Source organism: Cetorhinus maximus, chromosome 13 (genome assembly GCF_964194155.1).
Source record: "Cetorhinus maximus chromosome 13, sCetMax3.hap1.1, whole genome shotgun sequence".
NCBI classification, from domain to species: Eukaryota; Metazoa; Chordata; class Chondrichthyes; order Lamniformes; family Cetorhinidae; genus Cetorhinus; species Cetorhinus maximus.
The window spans coordinates 116,155,689-116,175,800 of NC_135891.1; the positions used below are offsets into that span (position 1 = coordinate 116,155,689).

Here is a 20,112-nt window from a genome sequence, read left to right on the forward strand (position 1 = left end):
GGGGTAAGTTACTTGCCTCAGAATTCCCAGTCTTTGACATGCTCTGTAGGCACAGTGTTTATGTGGTTGGTCCAGTTCAGTTTCTGGTCAATAGTAACCTCCAGGATGTTGATGGTGGGGGATTCAGTGATGGCAAATGTCATTGAATGTCAAGAGGAGATGGTTCCCTCTTGATGGAGATGGTCATTTCCTGGCACTTGTGTGGCGCATATGTAACTTAAAGAAGCAGCTGAAGCTGGTTAGGCCTAGAACACTACTCTGAGGAATTCCTGCAGCAGTGTCCTGGGACAGAGGTGATTGGTCTCCAACAACCACAACCACCTTTCTTTGTGCTAGATTTATTTCAAATAGTGGAGAGTTTTCCCCCTGATTCTCATTAACTTCAATTTTGCTAGGGCTCCAAGATGCCAAATTTGGTCAAATGCTGTCCTGATGTCAAGGGCTGTTGCTCGCACCTCACCTCTTGAGTTGTTTTATTCATGTTTGGACCAAGCTATATGAGGTGAGGAGCCGAGTGTCCCTGGTGAGTGTCAGAGAGAAGGTTATTGTTGATGGATTATTGAAGCTGGATTGGATTTGTCCTACCTTTTGTAGGTAAGACATACCTTGGCAATTTTCCACACTGCTGGGTAGATACACCAGAAAAAGGGGTCATCCTAGACATAGTTGGATGACGGACGTCACAGAGTGGTTGCAGAGGAGTTATAGTGAATGTATGAGGATGGCGCAAGACAGACAAACGTGACGTACCATGAGAGCAGATCTCCAGGCGGGAGTAGCTACAAGGAGGCACAGCAGCAGCAGGTAGGTGTCAGTGTTGCAGCTGAACTGGAACAACTTGGCCAGGAACGTGGCTAGTTCTGGAGCAAAAGTCTTCAGTAATACTGTAGAGGAGTTATCAAGGCCCATAGCCTTTGCAGTAACCTGTGCCTTCAGCTGTTTCTTTGGGGGAACACTGTGGTATAGTAGTGATGTCACTGGACTAGTAATCCAAAAGCCCAGACTAATGCTCTGGGTGGGGGCATGGGTTCCAATCCCACTATGGCAGCTGGCAGAAATGAATTCAATTATTAAATCTGAAAAATAAAGCTAGTGTCAGTCATGACACCTACCATTGTTGTAAAAACCCATCTGGATCACTAATGTCCTTTAGGGAACAAAATCTGCCATCCTGGTCTGGCTTACATGTGACTCTTAATTGCCCTCTGTTCAAGGGCAATGAAGGATGTGTGACAAATGCTGGCCTTTGCCAGGGACGCCCATATCCCATGAAAGATTTTTTTTTTTAAATCCCATCGAGTGCTTGCCTGAAGACTGGCATCTGTGATGCTGGGGATCATGCACTCGGCAATTCTGGCTGAATATTTAAGATTGATTTACAATAACTTACATTTATAATGCACATAAAAACATCCCAAGGCGCTGCACAGGAGGGTAATCAGGCAAATATTGGCACCAAGTCAAAAATGGAGACATCGGACATATGACCAACAGCTTGGTCAAAGAGGAAGGAGCAACTTAAAGGAGGAGGGAGAAGTGAAGAGGTGAAAATATTTAGAGAGGGAATTACAGAGCTTAGAGCCCACATAGAGTGGAGAGGTAGGATCGATTTCCTTTAGCAGAGAAGCCAATAACCAAGGGCCATAGATTTATGATAATTGATAGATGTCACATTGCGGGTTGGAGTGGGAGTGTGTGGAACTCGCTGGCTAAGAGTGGTCAAGGCAGAAACCTTCATCTCATTTTAAAAAAAACACTTGAATTTGCACGTGAAGTGCTGTACCTCACAGGGCCAGAGGCCAAGAGCTGGAGAATGGGATTAGGACGATAGCTCTTTCTTGGATGGTATGGACACAATGAGCCATTGGAACAAACAAAATAGGAGCTGAAGTAGGCCATTCAGCCCCTCGTGCCTGCTCCATCATTCAATAAGATCATGGCTGATCTGCTTGTGTTTCAAGTTCCACATCCCCATCTACCCCGATAACCTTTGATTCCCTTGCCTAACAAGAATCTATACACCTCCCCATTAAAAAATATTCAAAGACCCCGCCTCCACCGTCTTCTGAGGCAGAGAATTCCAAAGTTGCATATACCCCTGAGAGAAAATAATTTCTCTCCATCCCTGTCCTAAAAGGGCACCCCTACTTTTAAAACAGTGCCCCCTAGTCCTGAACTCACCCACAAGAGGAAGCATCCTTTCAACGTCCACCTTGTTGAGACCGTTCCAGATCTTATATACTTCAATGTAGTCACCCCTCACTCTTCTAAACTCCAGTGAAAACAAGCCCAGTCTGCCCAACCTTTCCTCATAAGACAACCCATTCCAGGTATTAATCTAACAAAACTGGAGTCAATGGGAATCAGGGGGAAAGCTCTCTAATGGTTGAAGTTATACCTAGCGTAAAGGAAGATGGTTGTGGTGGTTGGAGGGCAATCATCTCGGCTCCAGGACATCACTGCAGGAGTTCCTCAGGGTAGTGAAGCAGTCCATGTCCAAATGCAGCAAGACCTGGACAATATCCAGGCTTGGGCTGACAAATGGCAAGAAAGAATCTAACCATCACCCCTTTGACATTCAATGGCATTACCATCACTGAATCCCTGAAGATCAACATCCTGGGGGTTACCATTGACCAGAAACTGAACTGGACTAGCCATATAAATACTGTGGCTACAAGAGCAGGTCAGAAGCTAGGAATTCTGCAGAGAGTAACTCGCCTCCTAATTCTACAAAGCCTACCCTCCATCTACAAAGCACAAGTCAGGAACACTCCCCACTTGCCTGGATGAGTGCAACTCCCACAACACTCAAGAAGCTTGACACCATACAGGACAAAGCAGCCCGCTTGTTTGATACCATATCCACAAACATTCACTCCCTCCACCACCGATGCACAGTGGCAGCAGTGTGTACCATCTACAAGATGCATTGCAGAAACTCACCAAGGCTCCTTAGGCAGCACCTTCCAAACCCACAACCACTACCGTCTAGAAGGACAAGGGCAGCAGATACATTGGAACACCACCACCTGGAAGTTCCCCTCCAAACCACACGCCATCCTGACTTGGAAATATATCACCATTCCTTCACTGTAGCTGAGTCAAAATCCTGGATCTCCCTACCTAGCAGCACTGTGGGTGTACCTACACCACATGGACTGCAGCGGTTCAAGAAGGCAGCTCACCACCACCTTCTCAAGGGCAATTAGAGATGGGCAATAAATACTGGCCTAGCCAGCAATGCCCACATACCATAAATGAATTTTAAAAACTCCTTTGAACCACCTCCAATGTATTTATATCCTTCCTTAAATAAGGAGACCAAAAACTGCACACAGTATTCGAAGTGTGGTCTCGATCAATGCCCTGTATAACTGAAGCATAACATCCTTACTTCTATGTTCAATTCCTCTTGTAATAAAGGATAGCATTCCATTAACCTTCTTAATTACTTCCTGTACCTGGACACTAACTTTTTGTGACTCATGCACTAGGACACCTAGATCCCTCTGCACCTCAGAATTCTGCAGCTGTTCCCCCTTTAAGTAACACTCTGCTTTTTTATTCCTGCTGCCAAAGTGAACAACTTCACATTTTCTCACATTATATCCCATCTGCCAGATTTTTGCCCACTCACTCAACCTATCTATATCTGTCTGCAACCACCTTAAGTCCTCCTCACAACATACTTTCCTACCCATCTTTGTGTCATTTGAAAATTTAGCTACCATGCCTTCACTCACCTCATCTAAGTCATTGATGTAAATTATCAAAAGTTGAGGCTCCAGTACAGAGCCCTGTGGGACTCCACTCGTCACATCCTGCCAATCAGAAAAAGACCCATTTATGCATTTCTCTGTTTTTTGCCTACCTTCTACCCATGCTAATATGTTACCCTCTACACCATGAGCTTTTATTTTCCATAATAACTTTTAATGTGGCACCTTATCAAATTCCTTCTGGAAGTCAAAGTACTGCACGTCTACAGGCTCCCCTTTATCCACAGCGCATGTTATTCCTTCAAAGAACTCCAATAAATTGGTTAAACATGATTTCCCTTTCACAAAACCATGCTGACTCTTCCCGATTAACTTGAGTGTTTCTAAGTATCCATCTCCTTAATAGGCCAAGCAGCCTCCTTCTATGCTGCAAATTTCACTCATTCTATGATTCTCAGAAACCTGGAAATAAACAAACCAGCGTTAATATCTATGTGGCAGTCCAAAATCCCCCTTCTGAACAGATCCCTTCAACAGCTGACTGGGAATCAGTTCCTCCCCCACACAGTCTGGCCGCACATGTCCACTCACCTGAGAGGGTAAACTTTGCTCAAGAATGGTTGATTTTGTCCTGTGTCCTTTAAGTCTTTGATTCATTGTCTGTGGTAATTATGGTCTTATGTAATATGTAGTATACCTTTAAGAAGGTTGTTATAAAGGAAGATCACATGACCTAATGTAACCAGTAGGGGAGTAGTGTGGTCTGGGACGGATGGAGAAATAGAGAGCTTAGTGAAGAATTGTGTGCAGTGTCAGCAATTGCAACAGTTACTCTCAACAGCTCTAGTACACCCTTGGGAATGGCCAGGAAGACCATGCGGGCGATTGCACATTGACTATGTGGGGCCTTTCATGGGAACAATGTTTCTGCTCATTGTTGATGGCCACTCAAAATGGATGGACATATATGAGGTGAAGTCACCAATGTCTTCTGCTACAATTGATACAAAACTTTGCCATTAATGGACTACCAGGAGTAGTCGTATCTGATAATGGCACAGCATTTACAAGTGCTGAGTTACAACGGTTTATCAGCCACAACGCTATCACTCATGTAAAAACTTCACCGTACCGCCCTTCCTCACACGGACTGGCCAAAAGAACGGCTCAAACGTTCAAGTCAGGCGTGAGAAAGTTAACTGGAGATTCCATAGCAACCGAGCTGGCTCACTTTCTTTTCCACTACAGGACCACCCCTCACACAACAACCGGCGTCACACCTGCGGAATTATTGATGAAACGCCATCTCAGGACGAGATTGAGCTTAATAAAGCTGAATTTAGGGGGGAAGGTGGAAAGGAATCAGGGAAGTCAGAAAACTAGACACGACTGGCATAGTGGTGACAGGAAGTTTACCATGGGAGAGACGGTATACGTGAAGAACCTTGGAGAAGGACCAAAGTGGTCACTGGGTGAAATAAGTGCAGTGACTGGACCTTGATGTTACCACGTGAGGGCGGAAGGCCAAGTCATATGGAGGCATGTGGATCATCTAAGAAAAAGAGAAACAGATCACCAAGAAATGATTCCACCAGTGTTCACAACCGGGTCAACATTTCCTGTTGAGATAAATCAACCTTGTACAGATGTGTCTGTTGTACCTGCAAGAGTTGAGAAAACAGATTTGTAGGTGCCCACCGAAGAACCTGATATTCAGACAACTCTAGAAAATGAGGTTCCCGACAAAGCATCTGAATAGTTGTAGAGCTGAGACATTCTACACGCATCAGGAAACCCCCAGAAAGACTGAATTTGTAAATTACTTATCTGTGTAAATAATTTTCTATTTTGAGAAAACTGTACTTGTGAATGTGAAATGTGTTTCCCAGTAAAGAGGGAGGGATATGGTAATTATGGTTTTAGGTAACATGTAGTATACCTTTAAGAAGGATGGTGTAAAGGAAGATCACATGATCTTATGTAGCCAATAGAGGAGTAGCACAGGCTATCTCTGTAGTCAGTAGTCTGTAGATAGTAGTCAGTAGTGTGGAGATGGCGATTGATGTGATGTACACTCAGCGAAGTGTAGCTTCTGAGTACATTTGTAAATAAACAGAATGTCCACCTAAGGAGTGTCTGATGATCATCTCTGTCTATTGTACCAACTTGACCATCCCACAACGTAGCATGCAACCTGGATCCATAAATCCCAACAAACTGGTGACTAGGATCCAACATTGCCCAAGTTCAATCACTTTGGTTTTGTTTCCCATATTTCTCAAACATTCATTATTTTGAACATCTGAATTTGTCCTCTCTCAATTTAATTCTTTCATGAAAATAAAATTGATCACTTGTGTGTTTCCTGATTTCCCCTGAGCCCTGGGATTATCTTGGTTACTCTTCCTATTTGGACCCTTCTGAATGTACTGATCCCCTAGCTGAGATAAGGGCTGGGGTTTAATGTGGGCAACAGGGGTCTCGCCCATTCACTGGGGAACCGGTGGAAGCCCTGTGTCACTTGTCTCCGGGAGGCCTGACACTATTTCATTCCAATCAGGCACTTACCTGGACAGCGTGGGTCCTCCTGTCAGATTAAGCCCTCAATAAGTTGGAAATCATGCCCCTGAGAAGTGCCAGCCAATGAGAGGCCAGCTGCTCTCCAGTTTTGGTGGTACCACAGGAGCTGTGGCAGAAGGCATAGCCAGCAATGATGAGGGATGAAAACCTGGAACATAGATATCTCTGAGGATTGGGCTGGAGGAGGTTACAGAGATCGGGAGGAGCGAGGTCATGGAAGGATTTACAAATGAGGATGGGAAGGGTGGCATTGACTCTTGAGTCAAAAGGGTAGGTTTAGAATGTATATGATCAGGTACTGGGAGACATCTAAGGGCATTGAACTGCCTGTAAATACAAGTTACCCTGACAGATTGCTGGCAGAAGCAATCTCAGAGCATAATGCACAGTTTTGGTCACCTTGGGTGGAATTTAATGCCCCCTAGGAGGCAAGTTCAGAAGTTGGGTGGAAGCCGTGCAATAGGTGGGGGATTGTGGGCTGGAGAACCTCCCGCCCATCAAGTCTGGGGCAAGAAGGCTTGCAGGGCACAGGGGAGTTATCGCTGGTGCCCTGACCAATACTTATTTATTCTTTAATTGGATGAGAGTGTCACTGGCCAGGCCAGCATATGTTGCCCATCACTAATTGCCCTTGAACTGAGTGGCTTGGTCTGCCATTTCAGAGGGCAGTTAAGAGTTAACCACATTGTTGTGGGTCTGGAGTCACATGTAGGTCAGATCAGGTAAGGACAGGAGATTTCCTTCCCTAAAGGGACATAAGTGAACCAGATGTTTTTTTATGACAATTGATGATAGCTTCATGGTCATCATTACTGAGGCTAGCTTTTCATTTCCAGGTTCAATATTTAAATTCCACCACATGTTCAGGGTGGTATATGAACCCAAGTCCCCAAAGAATTCACTGGGGACCTCTAGTTCTAGTGACATTGCCACTATGCCACTGTCTCCCGCTACTCATTATTGCTCAATGAATATCACTGAAACAGATTACCTGGTCATTATCACATTGCTTTTAGTGTGGGTTTGTTGTGTACAAATTGGCTGCTGAGTTTCCTATATTATGACAGTGACTACACTTCAAAAAGCACTTCATTGGCTGTAAAGTGCTTTGGAACATCCAGTGGATGTGAAAGATGCTATATAAATTCAGGGTTTTTTTCTCCAGTGACTCAAAGGTTCTTGCTAAACATCTGAGTGGCTCATTGGTGGATGGAAGGCTGATTATAGGGGACAAAATCATAGAACAATACTGCTCCTGGTAGTGATGTCATGCTGCAATTCCTTAAAGGCATATAATAACACACAAGAGGCCATTCAGCCAATCATGACTGTACCTGATTTGTGGTCTAAAATGTAAGTGAAAGAGAGTCAAACTGTTCAATGCATCACTGATTCTAGACACAGGAATTTAATGAGGAAATGGTACTATAGTGCAATGTCCAGTAAATCAGTATAATATAGCTTTAAGAATATCCTTTCCACCATTTCAATTGGTAACCCACTGACTTTATTTAAGTACCAGAAACAAACATTTGGAAGGATAGTGCAGAAAATAGACAGTTAAGGGTTCACCAGTGAGCAGTATCTGGGGATAACGTTCCTCTGGTCATGTTGTGTGTGTGTTATTGACACTGTGAACATGAGGGGGGATTTCCTCCGGTCGCTGTATATTAGTGACAAGGAAGAGTTAACCTTTCCCAAGATTCATAAACGAACTGATAATATCCATAAGGGAATCATGGTGTGCTAATCCTTTCCAATTTTTCACCTTTCTGACATGTTTCTCAGGGATTTGAGTTAATAGATTGAGTTGATATGAGGGTGTTGGGACTGGCAGATGGAGTCTGCGTATGTTGAAGTGATCAGGAGGATGTATAAATGATTGAGAGAACAGGGCACCCTCCTCTTTTGTTGATTTGGACATCACTCATTGTGATGACTCTTGGATTATCACTTTGAAAAATTCAGACTAAAGACTCGTAGAATCTTTACCAACGTTTTGCAAACAAATAGGTTTGCTCACTAACAAAGTGCTACCCTGGTGAGTTGCTGATACTCTTGGTTAATATATTATTGGCATATTAGCTCATGTGAAAGTATCAGTCTGTGCTCTCTGCATGACTAGACAAGCATCACCTCGACCCTCAATGTCACATCGCAGCCCAGCAGGGCAGTCATTGCACTTTATCTCATTCTCCATTTCTGGTGTGTGAATATCTATAATCCGTACACACACACACACATTCATACACACAGAATCTTTATACAAATAGATGCAGAAACACAAACCAGGGACTATCTGGGAGTCAGTCCTGCCTCATATAATGATTTTCTCACCAAGCTATAAAGGGAATGACTGGAGCTTGACTCAAGTGATCATGTGTAACGTGTAACAGAGGGAACCCTGCACCTAACTCACAATATAGCTCCAAGCAAAATATCATCATCAAACACTTGCAGGGTAGATACATCATGGCGTTTGATACAGAGTAAAGCTCCCTCACACTGTCCCATCAAGTACTCGCTGGGTAGATACAGCATGGATTAGACACAGTATAAAGCTTCCTCTACACTCGCTAATCAGATACAGTGTAAAGCTTTCTGTGTCCTGCCCCATGTAGTTTCCCCCTGATCAGGTACAGCAAGGGTTAGATCAAGTGGATGTTCACTACATCCTCAAGATCAGATACAGAGTAAAGCTTGCTCGATTCTCTTGTGATGTGGCTTGCCCTAAAACCAGAGAAGCTCCCCGTCATTGCATTTACAGGAAATGACCTGCATCCCAGCTAAGGCCCTCTCTGGAGGCCATTGCCAATTTAGTATCAACTGGTGGTGATTTAGAGGTAGTTTTGTTCTGTGGTCCCATCGCAAACAGGAACTGAACTGAGACTAGACTTACAAAATAGAAGCATGTGATATGAATCTACAATAGACGGCAGAGCTGGGAATCACACTGATAGCCATGGGTTGGATCGAGCTGTGTTGGATTTCCTGCCAGGAGGATTTTGATTCAAACACAGGTTTCTGTCAGTGGAGGCAAATAAGTTTCAACCAGGGCTGTGGAGCTGTTTATATCTGTGATGGTGTTCCATTGAGTGAATCCCTCAGGCTGGACTTGTGATTCCTCAAGGCCTGTTTTGTCATGAACTGGAAGAATTGATGCCGTTGAACCCTTCTGTTCCAGAGGGGGCCTGTTGCTTACCGATACAGGAACCTGTGGATGAGGAAGCAAGTGGAGATTGAGATGATCATGGAATGTAATCTCCACAATAAAGGAGCACGTGAAGAATGGTGAGGTGGAGGATGATGGGGGAATGAAAGAAAGACTTGTATTTATATAGCGCCTTTCATGGCCCTATCCCCAATCAACAAAGCACTTTTTGTAGTGTAGTCACTGCTGGAATACAGGAAAAGGCAGCAGCCAATTTGTGCACAGCAAGATCCCTCAAGCAGCAAAGTGATAATGACCAGGTCTTCTGCTTTAGGTGTTGGTTGAGGGATAAATATTGACCAGGACATTTCCTTTGAAATAGTGCTGCAGTCCACCTGAGAGAGCAGGTGGGGTCTCAGTCTAGTGCCACATCTGAAAGACAGCACCTCAAATAGTGCGGCACTTCCTCAATACTGCACTGAAGTATTTTATGTGCTCAAATCTCTGCAAATGGGCAGATTCAAAGTTGCATCAATTATGTGATATTATTTGTGTATGCACAAGTGTTGGTATCAGCTGTGACTCAGTGCGCAGCACTCTTGTCTCAGTGATCTAGTCCAACTCCAGTGCCTGAGCACAAAAATACTGATGCTCCAGAGCAGTACTGAAGGAGTGCTACACTGTTCAAAGTTCTGTCTTTCAGATGGGGCCACAAACTGAGGCCCTGTCTGTCCTCTCAGGTGGATGAAAATGACCCCATGGCGTTATTTCAAAGAACAGCAGGAGTGTTCACCCCAGTGTCCCGGCCAATATTTATCCCTCAATCAACGTCACAATAAATACATAATCTGGTCGTTATCAAATTGCTATTTGTGGGAGCTTGCTGTGCACAAATTAGCTGCTGCATTTCCTAAATTACAACAGTGACTACACTCTGTAAATTCTTCATTGCCTCAAAGCACTTTGGGATGTCTGGCGGTCATCAAAGGTGTTATAGAAATTTAAGTTTTTCTCTCTTGTCTCACACCCTCCTTACACCCCTGACACACCCCAACACTGCCTCCTCTACACATTCCCCTGCACAGCCCCCTACACACACCCCCAGACAACCCCAAAACACCCCAAACATCCCCCTAAACACTCCCACACCCCATACACTACCCCTACACATTCCCCTACAAAGCCCCTACACTCCACCACACACCCCAACACTACCCTTACACATACCTCTACACATCCCCCTACAAAGCCCCTACACACCCCAACACTACCATTACACACACCCCCTTACATACCCCCTAGACAACCCTTCCCACCGCAACATCCCCCTACACAGCCCCCTTACACAGCCCCTACACATCCCCTACACACCCTCAAAACTCCCCTACACACCCCCTATGCCCATCTACACAGGCCCCTTCACAGCCCCCAACAAGCCCCTACACCCCCTACACAGACCAACACCAACATCACACACTCCCCTACACCCCCTATGCACCTTCTACATCCCCACCTCTACACCCACGCCTCTATAGCCCTGTCCCTACAACCACCCCATACCCCTGCCACTTACTCTGTGTAGAATAGAATATGGGGTATATGAGTTGAAGGGGGTGAGGAGGGTGTCACAGATGAGGCAAATCTTAATGAGGCCAGCCCTGCGTGGAACAAAGGCTTGTAGTGGGACACCATTCACAATGTGCTCAGTTTAAAATCAATCAAATTGGATTATGCCCGTCATGTAAATATTATGTCCATACCAGATCAAAATGGATGCCTGGGAGTATCTGCCCATCCTCCTCCTTTAAGGTAATGGATCATCCCAGTGCTATAATCAAAACTAGACTGTATCTCAGAGTGGGCAGAATGTTTGCAAAATTTCCAAAACACCAAATGTGCTGAGTATGAGCAGGGGTGGGCTGGAGACACCCACAACTTATATTTCTATAGCACCCTCCATGGCAACACCTCTACCAATCAGAGTCCACTTGCCAACCAACCACCACTGTCTTCTCATACAGTATAAGGTTGTCGTTTCCCCTGACATTGGTATTCTTGCGAATGTCCTGATGAGTGCAAGATGAAAAGCTTTGACAAAATTTCTATTTCAGCAATAATAAAACTTAACGAGATGCTTTCATAAAACAAAATATGGCACATAATGAGGTATTTGGTGAGATGACCAAAAGCTTGGTTGAAGAGCTCGGTCAAAGAGACAGGACTAATATTGTCTGCTCCCCTATGTTATGGTCACTTTAATATTGTAACTTACCTCTCTCTTTTTCAATTGCTTTTCTTTCGAAAGATCCCACCAGAGTAGACCGTCAGCAATGGCTTCTCTCTTAGCTGGCCCTAAGAATACATGAAAAGGAAAGGCCATCTGGTATCTATACATCCCCATCAGTGCCCTTTCCTCTAGTAGCCTATTCCCATCAAAGCCCATCCCTCTCACGCCCAAAACAACCTAATGGAAGACTTCCTTTTTCCAATTTTGTTTACAACCTTGCTAAAGATTTGGGCTGGGCTTTACATGCCCTGGCTGGGCATGTTTTCGGTGGGGGCAGGGGGCGTAGGGCACGTAAAATAGGCTGGGTACCAACCCCACCACCTTCCCACCCATTCCGAGCCCACCCCAATAATACGGGAGGTGGGCAGGTGCTGAAATCGACAGCCCACCCACCATATTTAAATGAATAAGTAAAGTTAATTGAGTCTGTTGATAGGACGATTGACCCTGATAATACACATAAAGAGGTTAACATGGGCAGTTGGGCAGGAGTGGGCAGGCCATTTAAAAAAGACTTTTAAAAGGGGAGGAGGAGGGGGATACTTTCTTCGAGGGGTGCCCTTTGCGCTTCAGGGGCCAGTCCCCCCTAAGATAGTATCCCCCCCTTTCTTCCTACCTGCCTGCTCTATAAAAGGCAACACCTCACCTCCTCGCCCCCACCCTAAACTGCCCAAGACCTCGGACTTACCTGCCCCCTCCGGAGCTATGGGCCTTATTCTTGGGGCTGCTTGCAGTCCCGCCAGTGCCCACTAGTGCGTTCTTGGTGCTGCTGGGACTGCTGGAGGTATTGGCCAATCCGATTGTCCGGCAGATCCTGAGGGCAGGACTTCCTCCCCAGTGAAGGGTGGAAGACCCACTGGCAGGCAATGTAGTCCACCCTCAGCGTGTTATGGCTGCGGGGTGGGCTGGCGTGGAGCTGGTCAGCTCCATGACAACTTTGCTTATGGTGAGGTTGAGCTGTCCATCCATCCCCCACCCCCCACCCCACCCTCCCCCAACCTCCCCATAATATGCTGCCCTTGGTTTGGTAAAATAACACAACTGCTTTATGACCATTCCCGCACACCAGATACCTGTTAAATAACTGACTCCAATTCCAACAATCACTGTTGTTAATGTTCCGAGGATTCCATAGTAGAGGTAAGATAAGGCGTAGACTCATCAGTAATGCTGGCCCTACATAGAAAATGACAACAGAACTGTCAGAATGTCAATAACTTGAAGGAACGATGTAGCCTCCACCAGTGCACCTGAGCCCAGATTCTGTTGTATGTTTTTGCAGCCATTTCATCCAATTCTGGATCTTGAATGAGAACAATTCCAATTCAGGATTTGCTCTGGGAGAGAGCAAGGAAGGAAAGTAAAACACAAAGATGGCAGCACCTGACTTGAGCCATGTGGCGATGCTACCATTATAGAGAGTGTATTAAGCTTTGTGATGGAGCAGAGTTCATTCTCACCTCTTCTTTGACCCAGAAGCCTGTGTTCTCGTCTCAGCAAGCCAAACACTGCCATTGACTGTAGCGTTGGAAATGTATGAAAGGTGACAGTTGTCTGTGTTGAATGGCAGGGCCCCCATTATCTCAGGGGTGGGTGGGTACAGAATTCCTCCAATGGACACCCAGAGAGTAACTGCAAATCCAGCTGCTAAACCTGAAAATACGCCCTAGAAAAGAGATGACACAGATCGGGAGTCATTAATCCAAATGAACCCCTGAGTAATAAGAGAACAAATTAAACTATAGGAGATCAATGATGTATGTGGGGGAACCAAGGGATTGGCAGGTTAGTTTGAAGGAACACAACACATTGAATTTACAGAAACAGGCCATTCTACCCAACTAGCCCCTCCCATCCTCCTTCACCTCCCCCTATCAGCATATCCTTCGATTTCTTTTTCTATCATGTGTTTAGTTAGTTTCCCCTTAATGCGTCATATGGTAAATTTTGTTTGTCTTAAATTCGAGTAAAACACACGCGGAAGTTGCTCTTGCCTTAAGTTGACAGGATTTCAGCCCAGTTTAAAACTCTGCATTATCAATCCTAGAAGGCAGGATTCCCTGGACTACTGCCTTCTTTCAGATGAATTGTGTAAATTCAGTGTTACGGGTGATTTAATTGAGGTGTTTAAGATGATTAAAGGATTTATTAGGGAAAATAGAGAGAGGCTGTTTCCTCTGGCCCAATAACACATCCCAATGCGCTTTGCTGGAGCATTATTGAACAACATTTAATACCAAGCTGATAAACTGATAAAGCTTGGTCAAAGGGGTGCATTTTAAGGAGTGTCTTAAGGGAGGAAAGAGCGGAATGGAGACACAGGGAGGGAATTGTGGAAATTAGGGTTTAGGCAGTATAAGGACTTGACGTACCGGACGGGTTTCTACTTGTAAACAGGTAACTTTATTACAGACAGCTTTTCAAAAGCTGCATGCTTGAACCAGGTCCTCAACTAGAAAACCACACCCTCTGGCTTACCTGCATTTAGGATAATCACATGACTCCTGAGGGGCAGTAGGAAAGGCTGTACCTTCAATCACTACACTTCCTCCCCATTTAGCTTTCTTGCACTTCCTATTTACAGAGAACATTTGAATGTCCCACAACATACACATATATACAAGTCAAGTGATTAAAGATGAAGTCCCTGAGGTGGTTTCCTTATTCAGCTAGAGCAGCTTAGCTCTACTACTTGAGGCTCTTCCAGTGGATCGACATGATCAGGGACTGCATGATCAGGTACAGCATTAGAAAGTGGCGTTTCAGGGTTTGGCAACTCTACAGAGACATCGGGTGTGTCTATTCTAGGTTGATCTGTCACCTCAGGGATTAATAGTTCAATGTTATTCACAGGCAGAATAGCTGGTTGTTGGAATGTCTCTATTCCCAAGATGATCCACATGTTTTTGAATAATTCAGTCTTCCACTTCCACCTGGAAGGACAAGGGACCAGTTTCTGAGACAATTGTACCAGGAACCCAACAAGGTCCACTTTCAAAATTCCACATGAAAACTGTATCTCCTGCAGTGAATCTTTGAGCTTTGCTGTGAATATAGTGTCTCAATTTTTGTTACTTTGATTCTTCTCTACCTTCCCCTCTAAGCTTGGAAACACCAGACTTAACCTTGTACATAGGCAGCGTTTCATCAATAATTCAGATGACTTTGAACACCTAGTTGAATGAGGCGTCGTGCAATAATTGAGAAGAAAACAGGAAAGTTGAGTTTCTAGAGTACCTTCGGATAACCTCTACATTCCAGATTTGAAAGTTTGCACAACTCTTTCAACTAAACCAGTTGATGAGGGATGATATGGGGCTGTTTTAATATGTCTGGTTCCATTTAAATTCATGAATCTCTGAAACTCTGTACTGGTAAAGACTATGCCCTTATCCGAAACGATGCCTTCCGGTAGGCTGTGTTTACTAAAACATTGACGCAACTTTTCAATAGTTGCGCTCGATGTCGGTGATCTGACTTCATACACATCCATCCACTTAGAATGCATATCTATGATCAATAAAAACATGGTACCTAAGAATGGTCCTACATAATCAACACATCGTCTAACCCAGGGTCAACCAGGCGACTCCTACGGATGTAGTGGAGCTGAAACAGGCAACTTCTGTTGTTGCTGACAATGGAGACAGCGCTTGACCATGCTTTCAATGTCACTGTCAATGCCTGGCCACCAGACATAACTCCGAGCGAGCATTTTCATCTTTCACCTGGATGTGCACTGTGAAGAAATGGTTCTCCTCCCTCCGAAGGGACAACTCTCGATACCCACAATAAGATTCCATCTTGACAACTTAACTCTGTTTTTCAGGCATTGAATGTCTCATCTCTTCAGACACTGGTGAATTCAACCACCCTGCAATACAAATACTCAGATTTTCGACAAAATTGGATCTCTGCTCATCCAATTCCTAATTTGCTTCATACACACAGGCAAAGAATCCAAGAAATTCAGTACAAGCACAACTTCTGTGGCACTAGAGCGTGTACAATGCTATCTGGTGATGGGAGACGACTGGGCATGTATGCATTTGCAATATGCAAGCATAAAGGTTTACATGTACGCAAATAGTATCAACGCCCAACGTTGAATTCTTCCTACTGCTATTGGCAAAATGGCTTTATCCTCACTGAATAAACCCATTAATGGTTTATGGTCCGACACTATGGTGAAATATCGTCCATGCAGGTACTGGTGAAATTTCTTCACTCCAAAAATCAGTGATAAACCTTCCTTTTCTAGTTGGGAATAGCCCTTCTCAGCTGCGGAGAGGGCCCTGGAGATAAAGACAATTGGTCTTTCTGATCCATTTTCCATTCTATGTGATAACACAGCTCCCACACCATAAGGAGACACATCACATGTTAATACCAATTCTTTTGATGGTTCATAATGTACCAGTAAACATGATGAATATAATAGCTTCTTAACTTTCACAAAGGCTCCTTCTTGTTACAAATTCCATTGTCAATGATGATTCTTTTTCAACAACAAGTGTATTGGTGCTAATACTGCCAACAAGTTTGGCAAGAAGCGGCTATAATAATTGATCATGCCCAGAAAAGACTTGAGTCCAGTCACACTGGACGGAGAGGGCGCCTCTTTGAATGCCCGAACTTTCTCTTCTACAGGATGCAAACCCACAGCATCCATCCTGTGACCCAGGTAAGTAACTTCTGGTGCTTGGAATGTACATTTTTCTTTCTCTAATCATACACCGGCTTCCATGAATTTTCTTAACACCTCTTCCAGGTTGGCCAAGTGTTTGGTTTCAGTTGACCCTGTGATCAGAACATCATCTAGGTATACTACTACATGGGGAAGTCCTTGCCAAAGGCTCTCCATTGTCCTTTGGAAGATTACACACGCATACGATACTCCAAAGGGTAGGCGAGTATATTGATACAGGCCCTTGTGTGTGTTAATGGTTACATATCCCCTAGACGTGCTATCCAGCTCTAGCTGTTGGCTTGCATGGCTCATGTCCAGTTTGCTATAGGAATTGCCTCCAGCTAACTTTACGTACAAGTAGTCTATCCCCAGGATAGGATAATTATCTAGTTTAGCTGCCTTGTTCATGGTCAATTTATAATCCCCACAAATGTGTATAGTTTGGTCAGGCTTCACCACTGGGACTATGGGTGCTGCCCATTCTGAAAATGATGCCCAGCTTTTTTAACTGGCACAGTTCTGCATCCACTTTCTCCCTTAAGGCGTAAGGCACAGGCCTGGCCTTAAAGAAACGGGGTGTCGCTTGAGAATCCATATATATTTTGGCTTGCAAGCCTTTTAACTTTCTTAATTAATCACGAAATGCACTGTCATATTTCCTTAGCAGTTCAGGAATTCCTCCTGTCCTCAAGTGAAATAGTTCAGACCAGTTGTGCTTAATCTTTTGTAACCAGTCTCAGCCCAAAGGACTTAGTCTTTCACCTGTCACTATGATCACTGGAAGCTGGGCTGTCTGTTGCCTACAGGGCACAGGTACATTGGCGATGCCCTTTACCTGTATGGATTCTCCAGTATAGCTTCAATTGAGCCGTGGTTCACTCCAGATTCAGTGGCTGGGTATTTTCATTTAGGTATCTAAATGTGTGCTCTCCCACCACTGCGGTTGAGCCTCCCGTATCTACCTCCATTATCAGTGGCTATCCCAGCATGAATGCTGGCTGGAGAATGTCCGAGAAGGGGCGAGTGGGGGCAGGGGCCTGTTGTCCGCCGGGTCCAGTGGTGGCCCAGCGGCCGGTTCAAAAATGGAGCAGGCAGCCCCAGGGAGGCTGCCCGTGCAGAGTTGCTGCAGCGACATGGCTGCAGAGGAGGATGCAGACACCAGGTGGGAGGTGAGGTCGGCTGGTCACTCGCCCCCCTCCGTTTTCCCGACGAGAGCCTCGCCGCCCTCCTGGAGGAGGTGGCTGCCAGCAGGGCCACCCTTGCCCCCAGAGATGGGAGGAGGAGACCGCCACACCTCACAAAGAGGGCGTGGGAGGAGGTGGCAGCCTGGGTGAGCAGCCATGACGCGGTGCGGTACATCTAGGTGCAGTGCCGGAAGCGCTTCAATGACCTGCTGCACTCAGGAAGGGTGAGTACCGTGTTGGCATGGGTCAGTGTGCTGAATTGTTTTGGGCTGACCATCTCCCCGTGGAGCTCCGGGGTGTTAGAGTCTGAGTTGCCTACTGTCAATGACGCCGGAGCTGACCAAGGGGGTGATCCCTGGCTGCTTGGACTGAGTGCCTTGCAGCTCAGGGGCCACAACTCGATGTGCCCTGTCAGGCACTCCTCAGCTGGGGTTGGCCAGGCTGCAATGGTGCTGCAGGTAGAGAGTGGACTAATCAAAGCTCCTCTGTCCTTTGAAGAGAAAACATCCCATAACAATATTGAGAGGCCACAGATTGGCGAAAGCCCCCACACCAACTCATCCGCTCCCGGTACAACAGGAGCTCTTGGCGCTCGAGAGGCGCCATGCACCTCGGTCAACCGGCCACGGGGAGGCTGGGGTTTCAGACAAAGGTAAGAGTGCAGTGCACAGAGTTGGGAGTTTTGGATGGTACAAACATTCTTGTGCAGTCTCATCATTGATGGGAGCATCCAGACTGGATTCCTCACTGATCATTGAAAGACGATGGCACCATGATGCAGATCTCCATTGTCTCACCAGGGTGCCTGGCATGCACAGTGACAGTGTGATGACTTAAACTAATGACATGTCCTCATTCTCCCTTAGATCTGCCACCAAGCAGTGAAGCACATGACCTCCAGGAGCTACCCCTGACACCGGAGGACCATCATGCTCCCCAAGCACCTGCGTTACACCAACTCTCTGAACCAGGCACCAGCGCAGATACCAGCACCTCAGTGGGCATTCGTTTAGTGGCTAGTATTCCAGTGCACATTGGTGAGGGCACTTCACATTCACTTGAGGTGCTGGAGGAGGCAGAGATTGCCCAGGGCGCCGGCAGTCGGAGGGCTGCTGGAGACCAGAACGATGCTCAGTCAAGGGTTGATGAAGAGCCTCTGGAGTCATCCATTAGGTGGCAGGTGCTATATGTCCAACTGGGTGTGCAGGAGGATCTGGCGGAGATCCAAGAGGGTCTGCGTGCCATGGTCTCCGTTGTGGAGGAGTCCCTGCGGAGCATTGACCTTCATCACCGAGCGCAATGCCTCCTCCATAGAAAGAGTGGTGACTCTCATGGAGAGGCTGCTGCAGGAACAGAATCAGGGGCTCCTGGCATTGCAGCTGGTCAGTGTCCGTGTGTGAAATGGATGAGGCACCCAGTATCCCAGCTGGGTGCCCGTCCATCAATGGTGAGCAGGGAAGTCCACAGCGACCTCATGTTGGTGCACGAGTTGCCTGTCATCTCTGTGGGCTCCTCCCAGGGCGCTCTGGATGATGGCAACAGCTCCTCTGCCCCGCTGCTAGTGTCTGATGAGACTGCGATGATTGGGGAGATGCCAGCCATGGCACTGGCCGCTCTCTCCCAGGCGGGGCCAGCACAGGCTCCACTGGACAGAGGACAACCAGCAAGGTCATCAAGGCCAACAAGACAGCAGAGTCAGCAGGCTGATCCAATACCGGTGCCAGCAAGGGGGGAGCACCCAGACGTAGCACCCGTAAATGTAAGTTTAAAGCACCTTAAGCACAAGAGGGACTAGTCATGGGGTGATCTTTTGTTCCCCCATTTTGCTTTTCATTTTTTAATGGTGTGACCACCAACACCACCTGAGTATGCTTCATTTGTTTTGTACGTGCAGGGTAGGCCGGTATGTAATGCTGGATGTAGGTGGCTTGAAACTTTACTGCACAGGCACTGAGTGCAGGGGGTCAAAGAAAGGGTCGTTTCTGAGATCCAGGATGGGGGCAGCAGCCCTGGCATGATGTGGTAGTTATTATTTGGCAGCCTAGCTGAAGGAGCTTTGGATCAGAGTGTGTCTTTAAATAGAAATACAATGGGGCTGGATCCTGGGTAATCTTGCCACAAGATCTCCCACCAAACTTCCCAGGCTCCGAGCCACCCAAGAATCATTCTTTGATGCTAGTGGGTGTATGAGCCACTCAGAAAAAGCCGCCTTGTCGAACAGTCCTCGCTTCTACTCACCGTGGTGTTAGCAGGAGGTAGGAATATTCCAAGGATGAACGCTCCCAACAAAGGATTACTGATGATGCACATCACTGTGAAGGAGCTCTAGAGAAAAGTTCAAATATTTCACATTAAACTTCATACGGGGACCAGGTGGATCGTTTTGAACTTAGTGCTGGTATAAAGTTTGGATTGGATACCCACAGAATCAGAAACACAGAATTGTTACAGTGTAGAAGGAGGCCATTCGGCCCATCGTGTCAGCACTGGCTCTCTGA

The 20,112-nt window shown here is 46.0% G+C and overlaps 1 protein-coding gene across 1 annotated transcript in view; it reads right to left on the reverse strand.

Moving 5' to 3' along the window:
• Positions 1 to 11,746: 11,746 nt before the first annotated feature.
• LOC144688325 (sodium/iodide cotransporter-like) overlaps positions 11,747 to 20,112 on the reverse strand; it is a gene marked incomplete at its 3' end in the record, with an annotated part of 33,011 nt that continues 24,645 nt past the window's right edge. Inside the window, exons 11-15 of the mRNA XM_078554755.1 lie at positions 19,853 to 19,939; positions 13,201 to 13,406; positions 12,983 to 13,077; positions 12,814 to 12,897; positions 11,747 to 11,805 (exon numbers count right to left, since the gene is read on the reverse strand). Coding sequence (XP_078410881.1) covers positions 11,747 to 11,805; positions 12,814 to 12,897; positions 12,983 to 13,077; positions 13,201 to 13,406; positions 19,853 to 19,939 — 531 coding nt within the window. The remainder of the gene's footprint in view (positions 11,806 to 12,813; positions 12,898 to 12,982; positions 13,078 to 13,200; positions 13,407 to 19,852; positions 19,940 to 20,112) is intronic.